We start from the raw sequence: 15,626 nt of genomic DNA, 5'->3' as shown, positions 1-15,626 counted from the left end.
AGCTTGGGAGTACAAACAAACCTGTCTTCACAATTTTGGTCTAATTCTGATGAATGTGCCCTCTCCAAATCTTTCAAGAGATTCACTACCTAAAACAATTTAATACTCCGGGTATAATTTGTCCATAAGGATATAAGAAATAAAAGCAGGAGTAGGTCATTCTTGAAAATTGAGAAAATCACGGCCAAACTTGTGGAGAACTGACATCAAGAAGGCGGCATCCATCATTAAGGGCCCTGGTACAGGAGCCTGAAGACCCACACTCAATGTTTCAGGACCAGCTTCTTTCCCTCCACCATCAGATTTCTGAATGTTCCTTGAACACTACCTCGTTATTCCTTTTGTTTTGCACTATTTATTTATTTTTGTAACTTATAGTAATTTTTATGTCTTGCACTGTACTGCTGCTGCAAAACAAGAAATTTCACAACATATGTCAGTGATAATAAACCTGATCCTGATTTTGAAATACTGTTTTCCAATGCATTGTCACTACTTCACTCACTCCTTCGTTTAAATCTGATCTGACTTCTACTCCTTTCACTCATGCATACCTCATTCAATGCCTCTGATCCAATCTTTTACTTAGACATTGATACCCACCTAATTGGCTAATTTGGAGTCTCATTCCTTCAAAAATTAATTGTGTTGCAGATTTAAATTGTTTTTTAAATTCCTGCCCCTTTTCTCTCAAAATCCCATACACTTACCTGATCTTTATCCCTCCTGTTGTGTATGATTTATACCAAACTTACACTTCCTGCTTAATAGCTTCTGGTTTAGATTCTGCACATCTTAGTGAGGATTCTTCGGTATAATTGGTTGAAGAGCTTCCCTACTGCTTGTACTGCTCATAGATGCCCTCCAGGAAGCACGGCGTTGGGTCAGGCACGAAATTAGAGCAAGCCTCCATTCTAAGGCTTCCAAAGATTTGTGTGAATGATGAGATTCGTTTCTCCACCAGAGACTGTAAAATCCAGGTCAACAGATAGATAGAAGTGCTCTTTTGCTTTCCAGCACATCAAACAGTTCCTCCTGCTTTCAAAACGGCGCACAGCTCTCATTACGCAATGCCTCAAGGATTCAGAAACCAACAAACCCAACTTCATGCCAAAACTCTATATAAATCGGCGAGTAGCCATGGAGCATCGAAACAACCCTTCCCTTGATCCCTCTTGTAAGAATGCTGTGTTCACACAGGTATGTCAAAGTAATCCAAAACAATTTGCTTGCATGTATAAGGATTTTGAAAATTTAGAGTTGTGGTCCCTCAGGAAATTGTGGCAGTTGGAATGAAATACTTTAATTTTATTTTCTAAGATTTTTGATGTGGTAATGCAATATGCATAGAATTGTTTCAGCACTGAAGGGGACTGTTTGGCCATTTCAGTCTATACCAGCTCCTAATAGACCTAACTTATTGTTCTTATTCCCCCATATAGTCCAATACAGAGCTGAAAAGTCTCAGGTTCTGGCAACTTGTTTTCTTTAGCCCCTTAAATGAAGTAAAAATGCCACATTAGATACAGAAGTAAAGTTAAACAGAATTTGTAATTGAGCTTCATTAGAAGACTTTGGGGCAGGAGACTACAATTATTATCTTAAAGGAGAAAAGATCTCCAGGGAAGTTTGAGAAGAGATTTGAGAACTTGAGGCCTTAACATCTGAAGGTATGACTACCATTGGGAGAAGGATTAAGTTCTCAAGAGGAATAGAGGAACACAGATGCACCAGAGCATTGCAAGACTGGAGGGGATTCTGGTGAAACGACAGGCCAAGCAATAGAGGGACTTAAAAATCAGAGCAAGAATTAAGACATTGTTTACTAGTAATTGGTGTACAATAATGAGTGAATGAAATTTGATGCAAGGTTGACTAAAAGCTGTAGACTTTTGAATGATCTTAAGTTTACGGGGTATAATATGGGACATCTGCCAATGGCACATTGAAGTCATCAAGTCTAGAGTTAATGAAGCTATTTCAGCAGCAAATAAGATGAAGCAGGGGTAGTTGGGTATTGTTATGGAGTTAGAAATGGGTGTTCTTATTGGTGGAGCAGATATGTTAGGAGCTTTTCTCTGCCTCACGTATGATACAGCCCCAATGTTTTGCACAGAAAGGGAAAGCAGACAAGGTTTATGGTGGAGACTGCAGGTCATTATTTTGATCTTCCCATTGAAACGTATGTAAATCCAGTACTGAATGCCATTCAAGCTATCTTCAAATCTATAAAGAAACAAGGTGGAGAACTGTGGTGGTGAGAGAGAGCTTGAACCTTTGGCTGTGTTTTTGGACAGTATTGCTGAGGGGCATAGCGTGCAGGTGAAAAACAGGGAGTAGCAGAGCTAGTGGTGGGAGGTGAATAAAGAAAGCAGCACAGTTTATGGTCTAGTAATGACTGAATGAAAAGAATAATAGCAAGCTACTGTGGTCCCATCCAGCTGGATGACAGTGCCAAGGCATTGGATGAAGATGCTAGGGTCAAGCACACCAAAATCTCCAGACTTGTTAAGAAGGCCATTTGTCATAAGTACATTGGATGTATTTTGAGACATTAAGAACTATTTTTGTGCTTTAGTGAGCTAGCAACTTGATTTGTGGAATTTAAGCATTTCAGAAAAGATGGATTTGGGAGACAATAGCATATTCAAGGCCTTTCAAGAGAAAAGGGAGGTTGGAAATGGTATAGTCTGCAAGGAAGAAGGGTTGAGATTGTTATTGAGGAGTAGGGTGATTATGGCAGATTTAAAAGGAGTGGAAGAATCTGAGGAGAGACGACTGATAATATTTTCAGCTTGTGGAAACCAGGAAAGATTTGGATTCACAAGCAAACTAATAGAATGTGAGTTCTTCAAAAGAGGGCTGACATTGGAAGCTTTGGTTGGTAGTAAATGGGTTGTTAGTGATTACAAGATTTCTGGAAGGGTTTTGAAGGGCAGTGTATGCAAGGATGGATGCTTGTTATTGGCAGTACCTGCAGCACAGACAACCCAGGAAGTGCTGGAAACTCAGCAGGTCAGGCAGCATCTGTAAGAGAAGTGGAGTTACTGTTTTAGTCAAAGACCCTTCAAAAGATCCTGAAATGTTAACTCTGTTTCTCTTTCCACAGATGCTGCCTGACCTGCTGAGTATTTTTAGCATTTTCTGTTCTTTTTTTTCCAGTCTTCTGCAGTTTTTTTATTTTTCAGGACAGCACATTCATTGTTTGTGTCATGAAAACAAGTGAGTCATATGATTTAGAAAGGTTGAACCATATTGCTTATTAAATATCTTTTATCTTGGTCTTGCTGATTTGGTGCTTTTGGAGGTGGTACATACTGTTCCAGCTCCATCCATTCATTATACCCTCTATATGACATAAGATGCTCCTTTCCCAAGTACCAGATAATACTCTTCTTTTATGTTGAGTTGAAAATGAGTTGAAAATAAAGTGAAGTTAGAGGCCTTACTGCCTGCAGCTATTCAAAAATTTTAGTTAATCCATGCTGGATATGCCATTTAAGAGTCCATAAATCCTATGCCAGCATTTTGGTTTGTCTCCCCAAAGGCAATCATCCAAAACTTGCGCAGAATGTGCAACAGTGGCTGGAACCTGGCCGGTGGGTATGTGAAGGTGTGTGTCTGATCCCCTTTGGCAAGTGGTGAGGACACCAGGAGATTAAGGTTGTGACCCGTGCAATTGCATTTCTATTACATAAAGTCTAAAGAGTACAGTTCGGGACACAATATGAAGATCTGTAAATGGTTCTCTGTGAGGGGTGAAATGTCTGATTCAAGCAGCATGCTAACAATTGAATTGGTTTTGATTTCCTATTTTGTCCACTAATGAATACTACAGTACAAGCAATACCGAATACAGTCTGTTGAGCCTATACTAAATTTCAATATATTCACTGTCTGTTTTATAGATGTTTGAGGGGCTGAAGCCTTCGGACAAGTGCGAGAAACCTTTAGATTACAGGTACGGTTTGGTAATTTGGGAATTTACAAAAATTAAACTGGGGCTAGGATTTTTCTAATGGTAAGGAAAAAGCATTGCTTCTCTGGCTTTTTGATTATAAATTGATCATTCTGCTGATGCACTATAATCCCAAACCACAATACTTTGGGTACTTTAGAACTGCAGGATAAAGTATAATCTTAAATTACAGTTGCTGACATCAATTTTTGTTTAATTTATCCCTCCCCATTTTATTCTTAGATTGTGCTCTAGAGATGTACTACTACCCATCGCCTTTGTTGATTCAGCTGACAAAATGGGTCAATTTAATTTTGTTTCCTGCCTTGAAATCAAATATTCTATTGAAGGATGCTGAAGGCACGCAATGCATTTTTTTTCTTGTTTATTTTATTACTATGCTGTGGAATGGAGCTTCAGGATTTGGACTCTGCTTTCTCATTGCTCCTTAACTTTCTCCCTTTTCTTATTGGTGAATCATTAAATGAAAGTAGGAAAAGAAGAGAGCAAAAAAAAAGAATCTCAGTGGCTTTTGATGACTGCAGATTTCTAAGCAACTAAATGAAAAACAGTTTTATCAAAAAAATTGGATATAAAAAGAGAATTTTAAAGCAAACACAACACTGAGAAGTTAAAATAACTAAAATTTGTGTTTTGCTTTTAGAGTTTGGTAGCCGTATGCTTGCTTCAATACTGAGTGCTGCTAGCATGGGAACTGGCTTGGAGGAGTTTCTGAGCTATCTATCTAATTAACTATCTGTTTTAAAACTCCTTTAGCTTAGTCCCCTGTAAATGAATCTCTGCATTCAACTTTATTAGAAGGCATTTTATTACAGTGATGGCAGTTCAACTATTTAATTTTTGTTAATAGTGTTGGATTTAACTGATCAAGTTTTTGTGATGTTAAGTGAAGAAATTCATCTCACTAACATATTAATACAGAGAGTGCCTCCTTCCCATTATCAAGCTAGGTGTTTATTGGGTGCTGTTTGGGAGGCTTTAAACTAGAATGGCATGTGAATAGGAACCTAAAAAGGAAGTCTAGGGAGAGAGAAACAAGGACAAATGAAAGAAATAACAGTAGAACACAAAAGCAGAAGATGCAGAAATCAAAGGCAAGAGGCAAATAGGGCCATGGAACAAAAACATGCAAGCTGTATATAAATGGCTAAAAGGCAAGCCTGAACTCTTTGCACAAAGCATTTATAATAAGGTGGACGAGTGATCAGCACAAATAGAAGTGAATTGGTATTAGCTGATAGCATTTACAGAGATGTGGTTGAAAGGGGATCAAAGCTGAGAACTTGATATTCAATGCTATTTGACTTTTATGAAGGACAGGCAGGTAGGAACAGGTGATGTGGTAGCACGGTTAACTTGAAATGAAATAATTATATTTATGAGAGACTATCTAGGCTTAGAATATGTTGGGTCCATTTGGGTGGAAATTTTTAAAAGGGCTAGTAAAAGAAGACACTGAAAGGATCCGTGTATAGGCCCCCAACAGTGGCCACACTGTAGAAAAGGGTATAAATTGACAAATGAGAATGATCATAGTATAATAAAAATTTGTCTTCAGTTTGTGAGGGAGAAACTTAGACTGGAAACAACTCTGTTTAACAAAGTAAAGGGAATTGCAATGTCATGAGGTTAGAGTTGACTAAAGTGGACTGGGCTAATAGATCAGCAGAGAAGACAGTAAGCAAACAGTGGCAGCTATTGAGAAGGTTATTTATGACATTCAGCAAAATGACACTCATTCTCCCACTAAGGAGGAAAGATTCTAAGAAAGAGATGAATCAGTCATGGTTAAGAGGGTAGTATTTTGAAAGAAAAAGTCAATAAGAAGGCAAATATTAGCAGGAGGTCTGTTGATGCGATAAATTCAGAATCCAGTCAATGAGGACTAAAAAAGATAATAGAGAAAATAAACTGAAGGTAGACTAGTGAGGAATATAAAAACATAGTAGGAGTTTCTGTAAGTACATGAAAAGGAGGTGCATGAGGGAGGTCCAAGTAAACATTATAGGCCCATTAGAGAATGAGGCTGCAGAAGTGGACATCAGATCGCTGGAAAATGACACTGGAGAGATAGTAATGGGGAACAAAGAAATGGCGGACAAACTGAATATGTAGTTTGCTTCAGTCTTCACTGTGGAAGACACCAGCAACATGCCAGAAATTTGAGAGAGTCAGGGGGCAGAAGTGAGTGTAGTCGCTATTACTAAGGAGAAGGTGCTTGGGAAACTGAAAGGTCACCTGGACCGGATAGACTACACCCCAGGGTTCTGAAAGGGGTAGCCAAAGAGATTGTGGAGGCATTAGTAGTGATCTTTCAAGAATCACTAGAGTTAGGAATGTTTCTGGAAGACTGGGAAATTGCAAATGTCTCTCCACCCTTTAAGAAGGGAAGGAGGCAAAAGACAGGAAATTATAGGCCAGTTAGCCTGACTTCAGTAGTTGGTAATGTGTTAGAGTCCATTATTAAGGATGAGGTTTCAGGTACTTGGAAGCCCATGATAAAATGGGCCGAAGTCAGCATGGTTTCCGTAAGGGGAGATCTTGCTGACAAATCTGTTGTAAGTCTTTGAGGAAGTAACAGGCAGGAGAGACAAAGGAGAGTCAGTGGATGTTGTTTACTTAGATTTTCAGAGGGCCTTTGACAAGGTGCCGCACACGAGGCTGCTAAACAAGATAGGAGCCCATGGTATTACAGGAAAGGTACTTGCATGGATAGAAGATTGGCTGACTGGCAGAAGACAGAGTGGGAATAAAGGGGGCCTTTTCTGGTTGGCTGCGGGTGACTGGTGTACTGTAGGGGTTGGTGTTGGGTCCGCTACTTTTCACGTTATATGTTAATGGTCTGGATGACGGAATTGATGGCTTTGTGGCCAAGTTTGCAAATGATACAAAGGTAAGTGGAGGGCCAGGTAGTGTTGAAGAAGCAGGGAGTCTGCAGAAGGACATGGACAGGTTGGGAGAATGGGCAAAGAAGTGGCAGATGGAATACAGCGTATGGAAGTGTATGGTCATGCACTTTGGTAGAAGGAATAAAGGCATAGACTATTTTCTAAATGGGGAGCGAATTCCGAAATTGGAGGTGCAAAGGAACTTTGGAGTCCTAGTGCAGAATTCGCTAAAGGTTAACTTGCAGTTTGAGTCTGTGGTAAGGAAGGCAAATGCAATGTTAGCATTCATTTCAAGAGGACTAGTATATAAAAGCAAGGACATAATGCTGAGGCTTTATAAGGCGTTGGCCAGACCACATTTGGAGTATTGTGAGCAGTTTTAGGCCTCGTATCTAAGGAAGGATGTGCTGGCATTGGAGAGGGTCCAGAGGAGATTTACAAGAATGATCCTGGGAATGAAAGGGTTAACATACAAGGAGTGTTTGATGGCTCTGGGCCTGGACTCGCTGGAGTTTAGAAGGATAGGGGAGGGATCTCATTGAAACCTTCTGAATATTGAAAGGCCTGGATAGAGTGGACGTGGAGAGGATGTTTCCAGTAGTGGGAGAGTCTAGGACAAGAGGGCACAGCCTCAGAATAGAGGGACATCCTTTAGAACAGAGATGAGGGGGAATTTCTTTAGCCAGAGGGTGGTGAATCTGTGGAATTCATTGTCACAGATGGCTGTGGAGACCAAGTCATTGGGTATATTTAAAGCAGAGGTTGATAGGTTCTTGATTAGTAAGGGTGTCAAAGGTTACAGGGAGAAGGCAGGAGAATGGGGTTGAGAGGGAAAAATAAATCAGCCATGATCGAATGGCAGAGCAGACTCAATGGGCCGAATGGCCTAATTCTGTTCCTATGTCTTGTGGTAAATAATTAAGCAAGAAAATGGCAGAAGAGTTAAACAGGTATTTTGTAGGAGTTATTATGATAGAAGATACTGCAAACATGCCTTTAATACTGAATAATTGTGGGGAGGAACTAAATACCATCATCATTGGGCTAAGGGCTATTAAGTCCCCTGGCCAAGATGGTTTGCATCCCAAGATACTAAAGCAAGTGGCTACCAAGGTAGTGGGTGCACTTCAAAGATCCTTAGTTTCTGGAGAAGAGTAAAAAGATTCAAAAGCTGCCAACGTCATGCCCTTATTTAAAAAGGGACAGGTACTTGACCAGAGTGGATGGAGGGGACTCTGTGGATGTATTATATTTGGACTTCCAGAAGGCATTTGACAGGTACTTCACAAAAGGTTAAGTCATAGATAAGTGCCCATTTTCTCATAGATAACTTTGGCGTGGATAGAGGATTGGCTCACAGGCAGGAAGCAGCAAGTGGGGATAAGGGCTTTACTTACAGGTTGCAACCTTTGATAGGTGGGGTACCACTGGGATCAGTGCTGGGACTACAACTGTTTACAATATATGTTAATGACTTGGAGGAAGGAAGCAAATGAACCATTGTGAAATTTCCATACCACACAAAACTAGGCGGAAAGGCAAGTTTTGAGGAGGATACAGAGAGTTTATAGAGGAATATTATTAGGTTAAGTGAGTGAGCAAAATGTTAGCAGAGTATGAAATACGAAAATCTAAAGTTGTTTACTTTAGAAGAAAGAACAAAAGAGGATTATTATTCAAATGGAGAAAAGTTGCTTGACAAGGGATTTGGATGGTCCTTGTACATGAAGCAAAAAGTAGAGACACAACTGTGGCAGCTAATGAGAAGACTAATGGAATATTAGCCCATATTTCAAGGGGGATTGGGTATAAAAGTAGGGAAGTCTTTTAGTGCCTTGTACAGTTGCAGTGACACCATGCCTAGAACAATTTTGGTCCCTCTATTTAAGGAAAGGTATTATTTCGTTGGAGGCAGTTCAGATAAAATTCACTCAGATTATCCCAGGTATAGAGATGTTCCTCATCATGGCAGAGTACAGAACCAGAAATGTTCTCAGAGTATGGGCATCCATTTAATATTGAGGTTAGGAAGAATTTCTTCCCTTAGATTGTGAGTCTTTGGAACTCCTTTCTACAAAGAGCAGAGGGTGCAGAGTCCTTAGACGTATCTAAGGCTGAGATGGATGGATTTCTAATCAGTAAGGGAATTGAGTGTGTGGGAAAAGGATAAGAAAGTGGACTTGAGGAATGTCAGATCAGCCATTATCCTTTTGAATGGTAGAGCAGGCACAAGGGACTGAATGATCACCTGTTTCTTTTTCTTATGGTCTTAGGGCTGATTTTGAAATGCAAACTCACTTTCCAAAAATAATCTTAAGCAGTTTTAACATTTATTTATCTGAAGGTGGCCAGCACGCTACGACCAGTGGTGGGAATGTAAATTTATCTCTGAAGGAATCATTGATCAAGGTAAGCTTTGTGCAATCAGTAACATGTCACTTCTCCCCACAGAAGCAGATTAGGTTGAGTATTTCCAACTGTGTATTTATAGTTCAGATTTGCAGCATCTGCTGATTCATTTATAAGTTTTCTAAATGTTTTTCTAAATATACTGTATCTCAGTGGTACCTATAACATATAATCTTAAAAAGATAAACCAGTGAGCTATGCAGAAAAGAAAGAATACTGAATAATAATTAGAAGATAGCAATCTTAATCAACAGTTTGACTGAGATCATAAGCCTTGAAGGAACCAGGCCATCCATGATGGGTATCCCTGTGAATGTTTTTTTGATAATTTATATGCTGCCTTAAGTAGAACTTTATTTCATATTTTGCCACCTTGTAACTCATAATACTGTCATTGAATAATTGTGATCCAATGCAAAATAATTATCTCCAGTTGACATTGGAAAATAGGCAAATCAATGCATAAACTGTTTTGTAACAATGACAGATATTATGTTTCAACACTGGTAATTATTTAAAAATTAGACAAGACTTTTTAAATGGACCATCTATTTAAACCAACAGGTGGTGGATTCCGAGACAGTCTCTCTGATATCTCCGAAGAACTTTGCCCAAGTTCTGGAGACAGTCCTGTGCCTTTGCCCTTTTTTGTAAGAACATCCAATCAGGTTTGTTGCAAAGATGTTCAGAGAAATTAATATTTTGGGTTTCTTTTGATTTTCATTTTTTTTTCATCTTTTAAAGGAATGGACTTGTATGTTTCTCTGGTCCTCAAACTTCTGACAAAAATTAAACTAAAATTTTTAACACATGACACTAAATGAACAAACCTACTTGAGGGATTGCAGAATACACTCGAGCAAAAAGAAAAATGTGGCGTGGGAGGAATGATGGAATATTTCATTGTGCACTATACAGTCCTCAACACAGAGTTGTACCCTCCATGGTGTTGCAGGTAGTGGAGCCACTGCCTCACCTGCAGTGCTGACTATGTGGCATTTGCAACTTCTTCCTGTGAATATGTGGGTTTCCTCTGGGTGCCCTGTTATCTACCCATACCCGAAATTGGCCTCTGTAAATTACCCCTAGTGTGTACATAAGTGGTTGAATCTGGGTTGGGGGTGAGGGGGCAGGGGGTTGATGAGAATATGAGAATAAAATGAGATTAGAATACATGGGCGCTCAATGGTCAGTGTGGAAGAAGAGCTGTTTCTGTGCTGTGTCACTACGCTTTTATAAAGCGTCGTATTTGGTCAACCATCACAATACCAGACCAAAAACTTAACTGGACCAGCCACGAGGACAGGCTGAGTATCCTATGATGAGGAACCCTCCTCCTGATTTCCCTAAAGCCTTTCCAATACTTATAAGGCACACCAGGAGGGTGATGAAATGCTCTCTACTTATCCAATGCCGTCCAGGGTAAAGCAGGCTACCTGATTTGCGCCTCCTCTTCAGCCCATGCATTCACTCCCTCTACCACCAGTAAACAGAGTCTTCAAGTGTATACTATTTACAAAGTGCACTGCAAATACTTATAAATGCTTCTTCAACAGCACCTGTCAAGCCCATGACTTCTACAACCTTGAAGTACAAGGGCAGTAGTGCATGAGAGTGCTGTTGTTCATATAAGATGAGTAACAATCTGCCCAGGTGGTTGTGAGAGATCTCCAAAGCATTTTTCTTTCAAAGAACAGTAAGAAATTGGAACCAATATTCATCCCTGCTAAGAATGCTTTAAATAGTACAGAATTTGCAACAATAAAAGCACACTATGAAATAAGTTGGACAGTTGCAGTGATGATTCCTTCAATCCCTTTGTGTACCAACAATTACTGTGTGCACTTGTAGGGACTTGGCTGTATAAATGGAAGGCAGTTGGAAAGGTTACCTTTGGAGATCACAATTGTATAACTGGGATTGCTGAAAATGGAGGTAATATAAATATGTTTTATTTCTTGCTTATTATTCTTGCAATAGGGCAACAGAACTGGAGAAGCAAGAGATGTATATGTTCCTAACCCATCCTGCAAAGAATTTGGGAAGTATGAATGGATAGGCCAGCTGATGGGGGCAGCATTACGAGGGCGAGAGCTTTTGGTAATCATTTCCTTTTTTTTGTTTTTTCTATGGTAAACCCTTGGCATTTTATCAAAGGATTTTTGATGTGTGTTATCATCATAAGGCAAGCTTTGGAGAATTAAGTTTTTAAGTATGTCATTTCCCACATTGTACCATTGTAGTAAAAACAGAAAATGCTGGAAGCATTCAGTAGGTCAGGCAGCATTGGTGGAAAGCAAAACAGAGTTAATGTTTCAGGTCAAAGACTTTAACCTGAAATGTTAACTCTGATTCTTTTTCTGTAGATGCTGCCTGACCTGTGTGTTTCCTGTTTTTATTTCAGATTTCCAAGAGCATAAGACCAACATCTGCAGTTCTTTGATTTTCATTTCTTGTACCATTGTATTTCTGGGCAAGGAGATGAAGAAACAGGAAACTACATTTTCTGGAATACCAATAAGTCATTAAGCCAATTATTTTGATAGACCTATGCCCCATGATCACTCACCCTTTCAGAGTGTCTGGAGAGGATCATGAGATAGAAAGAGGTTCATGGTTCATAGAGGTTGGTTCAGGCAGATACTGGGGGTTGCTGGTGCTGATGAGGGTGATCAAGCAGAGATTAGGATTGGTTAATGGGAAGATAGTTACCAGCAAGGGAGTTGGTTAGGATTGGGCGTGACGATCAGTAGCTGTGGAAAGAAAGCACCAACATGGAGATGGATGGACATGTTGGACTGTCTCAAATAGAGATATATAGGGTTGAATCCTTTATCTAATACCAAAACGGGCTTCAAGTCTGTGATTTAAACCTGCTTCGTAGGCCAGGTGTTCATGATAGAATTATATACAAATGACGTCAATCAATGTACCCAGCAGACTCTAGACCAATGCACAGTGTTCATGGATTGCCGGTAATGAATTTGGCCTGCAGTAATCTCAAACCTGAAGATGCACACCAAATCTAGGCTAATGAGAATATCACATGTTTGTCAGGTGCTGGCTCTTCCTGGAATTGTATGGAAACAACTAGCAGGGGAGGAGGTGAAATGGTCCAAGGACTTTCCTGCAGTGGACTCTGTCTTGGTGAGTTGCTGACATTTTGAAAGTTGGCCTACATTCTCTTGATTGGTGTGCAATTTATTGAGGGGTGGATGTAGAAAGCTTGCTTTTATGGAAAATATTTGGTACTGTTTCAATTCTCCCACTTTAGTCCACAACACACACTGCAACTCTGGTGCCAATATGTACATAAATTATGCACTTTGTTTCTGAATCTTTGCTTTGAATCTTGACATTGTTATAAATGGTCTTAATTGTTTTTTCCCTCTGGCTGTGATGATCAATGTGAATGGAGTTAAGGACAGTTTCAACAATAGCTTGCACTTGTTTAGCACCTAATAAGATACAAATTATTTTGGATGATTTACTGACTGTTACCATATTGAACTGAACTCCAAACTACATAAGAAATCAGTGCAGTTGACCAAACATTTGGTCAAAGTGGGAGGTTCTAATAATCATCTTAAAGGGTGAAGAAGAGATCAGTATCATCTGGAAAATCTGTACTATACCCCCTCTAAAGGCAGTAGTAACATTTTGTTCAGATAATAGTTTCTTAAAAGCATGGGATCATTACAGTTGCTGTCTTTCTGAAGCCTCTTCAGGCTAAACATTTTCTCTTTTCAGTACTACCTTATTAATTATTTTGACAGTTCTACATTATTTTGCACTGCTCCAAAAAGGAAGAAAAAGTGATGGATTCTCAGCATGGGAAGCAGAGAGGAATAAGGAAAATATGAACATCAATGGAATGTAAAAGCTGTACAGAGAATCTGGGAAATGAAAGGAGAAAGAGAAGGCAGCAAGGACAATTGGTGTTATTTACTCTTGGTCAAAGTCTACCAGGCCTATCAGCAAAATAGAATAACAGTCATACAGCATGAACACAGGCCCTTCAGCCCACCATGCCCATGCCAGCCATTACCCATCTCTACTGATCCATTTCCCATTTCTCAACCTGTGGCATTCTAAGCCACAGCCTTTCAAGTGCTCACCTACATACTTCTTAAACATTATGAGAGTATATGCCTCTACTACCCACCCATGAGTGTTTCAGAAAGTTAAAAGTTGCCACCACCCGTCCCTCCCACCCCCATAACCTATACAACTGTAATAGTTGTGTCCTATGAACTGCAAAAATAGGACAAATAGATGACCCATCAGCCCTCAATAGCCTGGCTAACTAAATTTGTAACCACATTGGATTAACAAAAGTAATACTTGCACTTTTTGGTAGTTTAAATTCAAAATAGTGGTCACTTTGAAGCCCATCACATTTGTGGTGCATGCAAATTGTTCATAATGCCGGTGTTTCTTATATACGCTCACGCGTTTGCTCATGTACCTTGTAATGTCAATGCTCGCTAGTGTACACTACCCAGAAAAGAAAAAAGTGGACCGCCTTCTGGTGGAAATGTGGATATGCAGACTACTCAGGATTTTTAAAGGGCAATAATCTGGCTGCAGATAACTACTACTATTTTATTGTCACTTTTTAAATGTAATATGGTACAAGTTGTTGATGGGAATAAGCACTCTATTTGATGGCCCATTCCTCTTCGAAGTATCTATATTTTTTTACATAGAGCAAGGCTGCATAAATTACTTGTATAGTTTGAAACACGGCCTGTCCCATTTCTTCTGTGCAGGTGAAACTATTGGAAGCCATGGAAACAATGGACAAAGAGACATTTGAATTTAAGTTTGGGAATGAGCTAACTTATACCACTGTACTCAGTGATCACTCTGTAGTAGATCTGAAGCCTGATGGCAGTAACACTGTCGTTCAATATGAGAATCGGATGGAGTTCATTCAACTGGTACAGAAAGCAAAACTGGAAGAGAACAAGGAGCAGGTAAACGGAGTTCACAATGGGGGAGAAAAGGAAAGAACTGGAATAGAGGGGGTTATGATGTAGAATTGCTGGAAAAACTGTTTCATATAATTTATTTATACTTTTATTAACAAATGTCTGATGCACCATATTCCATGCTAACAGGTAACCTAGTTTCAGCCCATTGAGAGCTGCTACTAATAGAGGGAAATTTTACTGAAGGATATTCAAAATGTGCTCTGGCTTAATTTGTTTCATTTTTCTTGCATCCTTTGCTGAAGAAAGCATGATCTATTGCTCCTTACCTTGGATGGCAAATACATGGCAGATATAACTAAATTAATTCTTACTTTCAATATATTTGGCTTCTTTATCAGCACCCAAATAGGCACAGCTTATAAAATCTCTGACTGGTGCCTGTGCTTGCATGTCTCTCAGATTCAATCAATGAGGGTTGGCTTACTGAAGGTGGTTCCCCAAGCTGTTCTTGATTTGCTGACCTGGCAGGAACTGGAGAAGAGAGTCTGCGGTGACCCTGAAATTACAGTGGAAGCTCTGAAACGTTTAAGTGAGTAATAAAAGTTCCTCTCTTCCAATCTATAGTTATTTTTTTTCATTTTTGCTTTACACCTGAATGTGATGAGTGATAGATAGCCACGGTTCTGGATAAACAATTATATCATCTACAGCATTGAAAAAAATCACAGAGGAAAAATTCCCTTCTTACTTTGTAACTCGAAGATTTCTTTTGTCCCCACAAGGTAGCAAAATATGGCAGTCAGGGAAGCTTCTAAATGGATGCCACCAAAAATAGAGCATCCCTTGAGAGCCTAATTATGACTGTGTATCTGATGCTTCAGTATTGTAGTTGCAGGAGAACTTGCATCATGGAGGTATACCATTTTGTACTTACTAATGTTTTGTATGGTAAGTGATATAACAAATGAGGATGATACCTCTCAGTTGTGACCCTGGTGCCAGCTGGAAGCACAGAAATGACTTTGAAGAACCATTGAGCAACAGCTTCCCGCAATCCTGTACATGATTCAGCAATCTATTTCAGTCGATGATGACTAGCTGTGGTTGAACTCCACCTATAGGAGCTGCTGCTGTGGGGCACTGCACATTTTTGTTGGAAGTCTCACAGGCCAGGGAATATTGAATGAAGCTTCACTGCTGGTATTTTACGCAGACTTCTTAAATTGCCACAGAATGTAACAATGAAACAGCAATGGCCCATGTACTGAAAGTGTACGCGTGGACTTCCAGCATTATGTATCACCTATTTTGCTTGATAATACAGTTGTTAAAGGCATATGCCTGGTAGGTCAGAACCATTCGAATGAAGGAAATCGTAGGCTTGGTTCATGGCTTTGGTTGTGTAAGCTAGTT

General features: G+C 39.6%; 1 protein-coding gene across 1 annotated transcript in view; it reads left to right on the top strand.

Annotated features, from left to right (window-relative positions):
- hectd3 (HECT domain containing 3) overlaps positions 1-15,626 on the top strand; it is a 43,902-nt gene that overhangs the window by 17,398 nt on the left and 10,878 nt on the right. The window contains exons 11-18 of the mRNA XM_052011404.1: positions 1,018-1,200; positions 3,909-3,961; positions 9,212-9,276; positions 9,841-9,944; positions 11,257-11,376; positions 12,334-12,423; positions 14,049-14,255; positions 14,673-14,802. Coding sequence (XP_051867364.1) covers positions 1,018-1,200; positions 3,909-3,961; positions 9,212-9,276; positions 9,841-9,944; positions 11,257-11,376; positions 12,334-12,423; positions 14,049-14,255; positions 14,673-14,802 — 952 coding nt within the window. The remainder of the gene's footprint in view (positions 1-1,017; positions 1,201-3,908; positions 3,962-9,211; positions 9,277-9,840; positions 9,945-11,256; positions 11,377-12,333; positions 12,424-14,048; positions 14,256-14,672; positions 14,803-15,626) is intronic.

This window comes from Pristis pectinata, chromosome 3, assembly GCF_009764475.1.
Source record: "Pristis pectinata isolate sPriPec2 chromosome 3, sPriPec2.1.pri, whole genome shotgun sequence".
In the NCBI taxonomy this organism is placed as follows: domain Eukaryota; kingdom Metazoa; phylum Chordata; class Chondrichthyes; order Rhinopristiformes; family Pristidae; genus Pristis; species Pristis pectinata.
The sequence above is the reverse complement of the archived record's forward strand: the minus strand, read 5'-3'. Positions and strand labels throughout refer to the sequence as shown.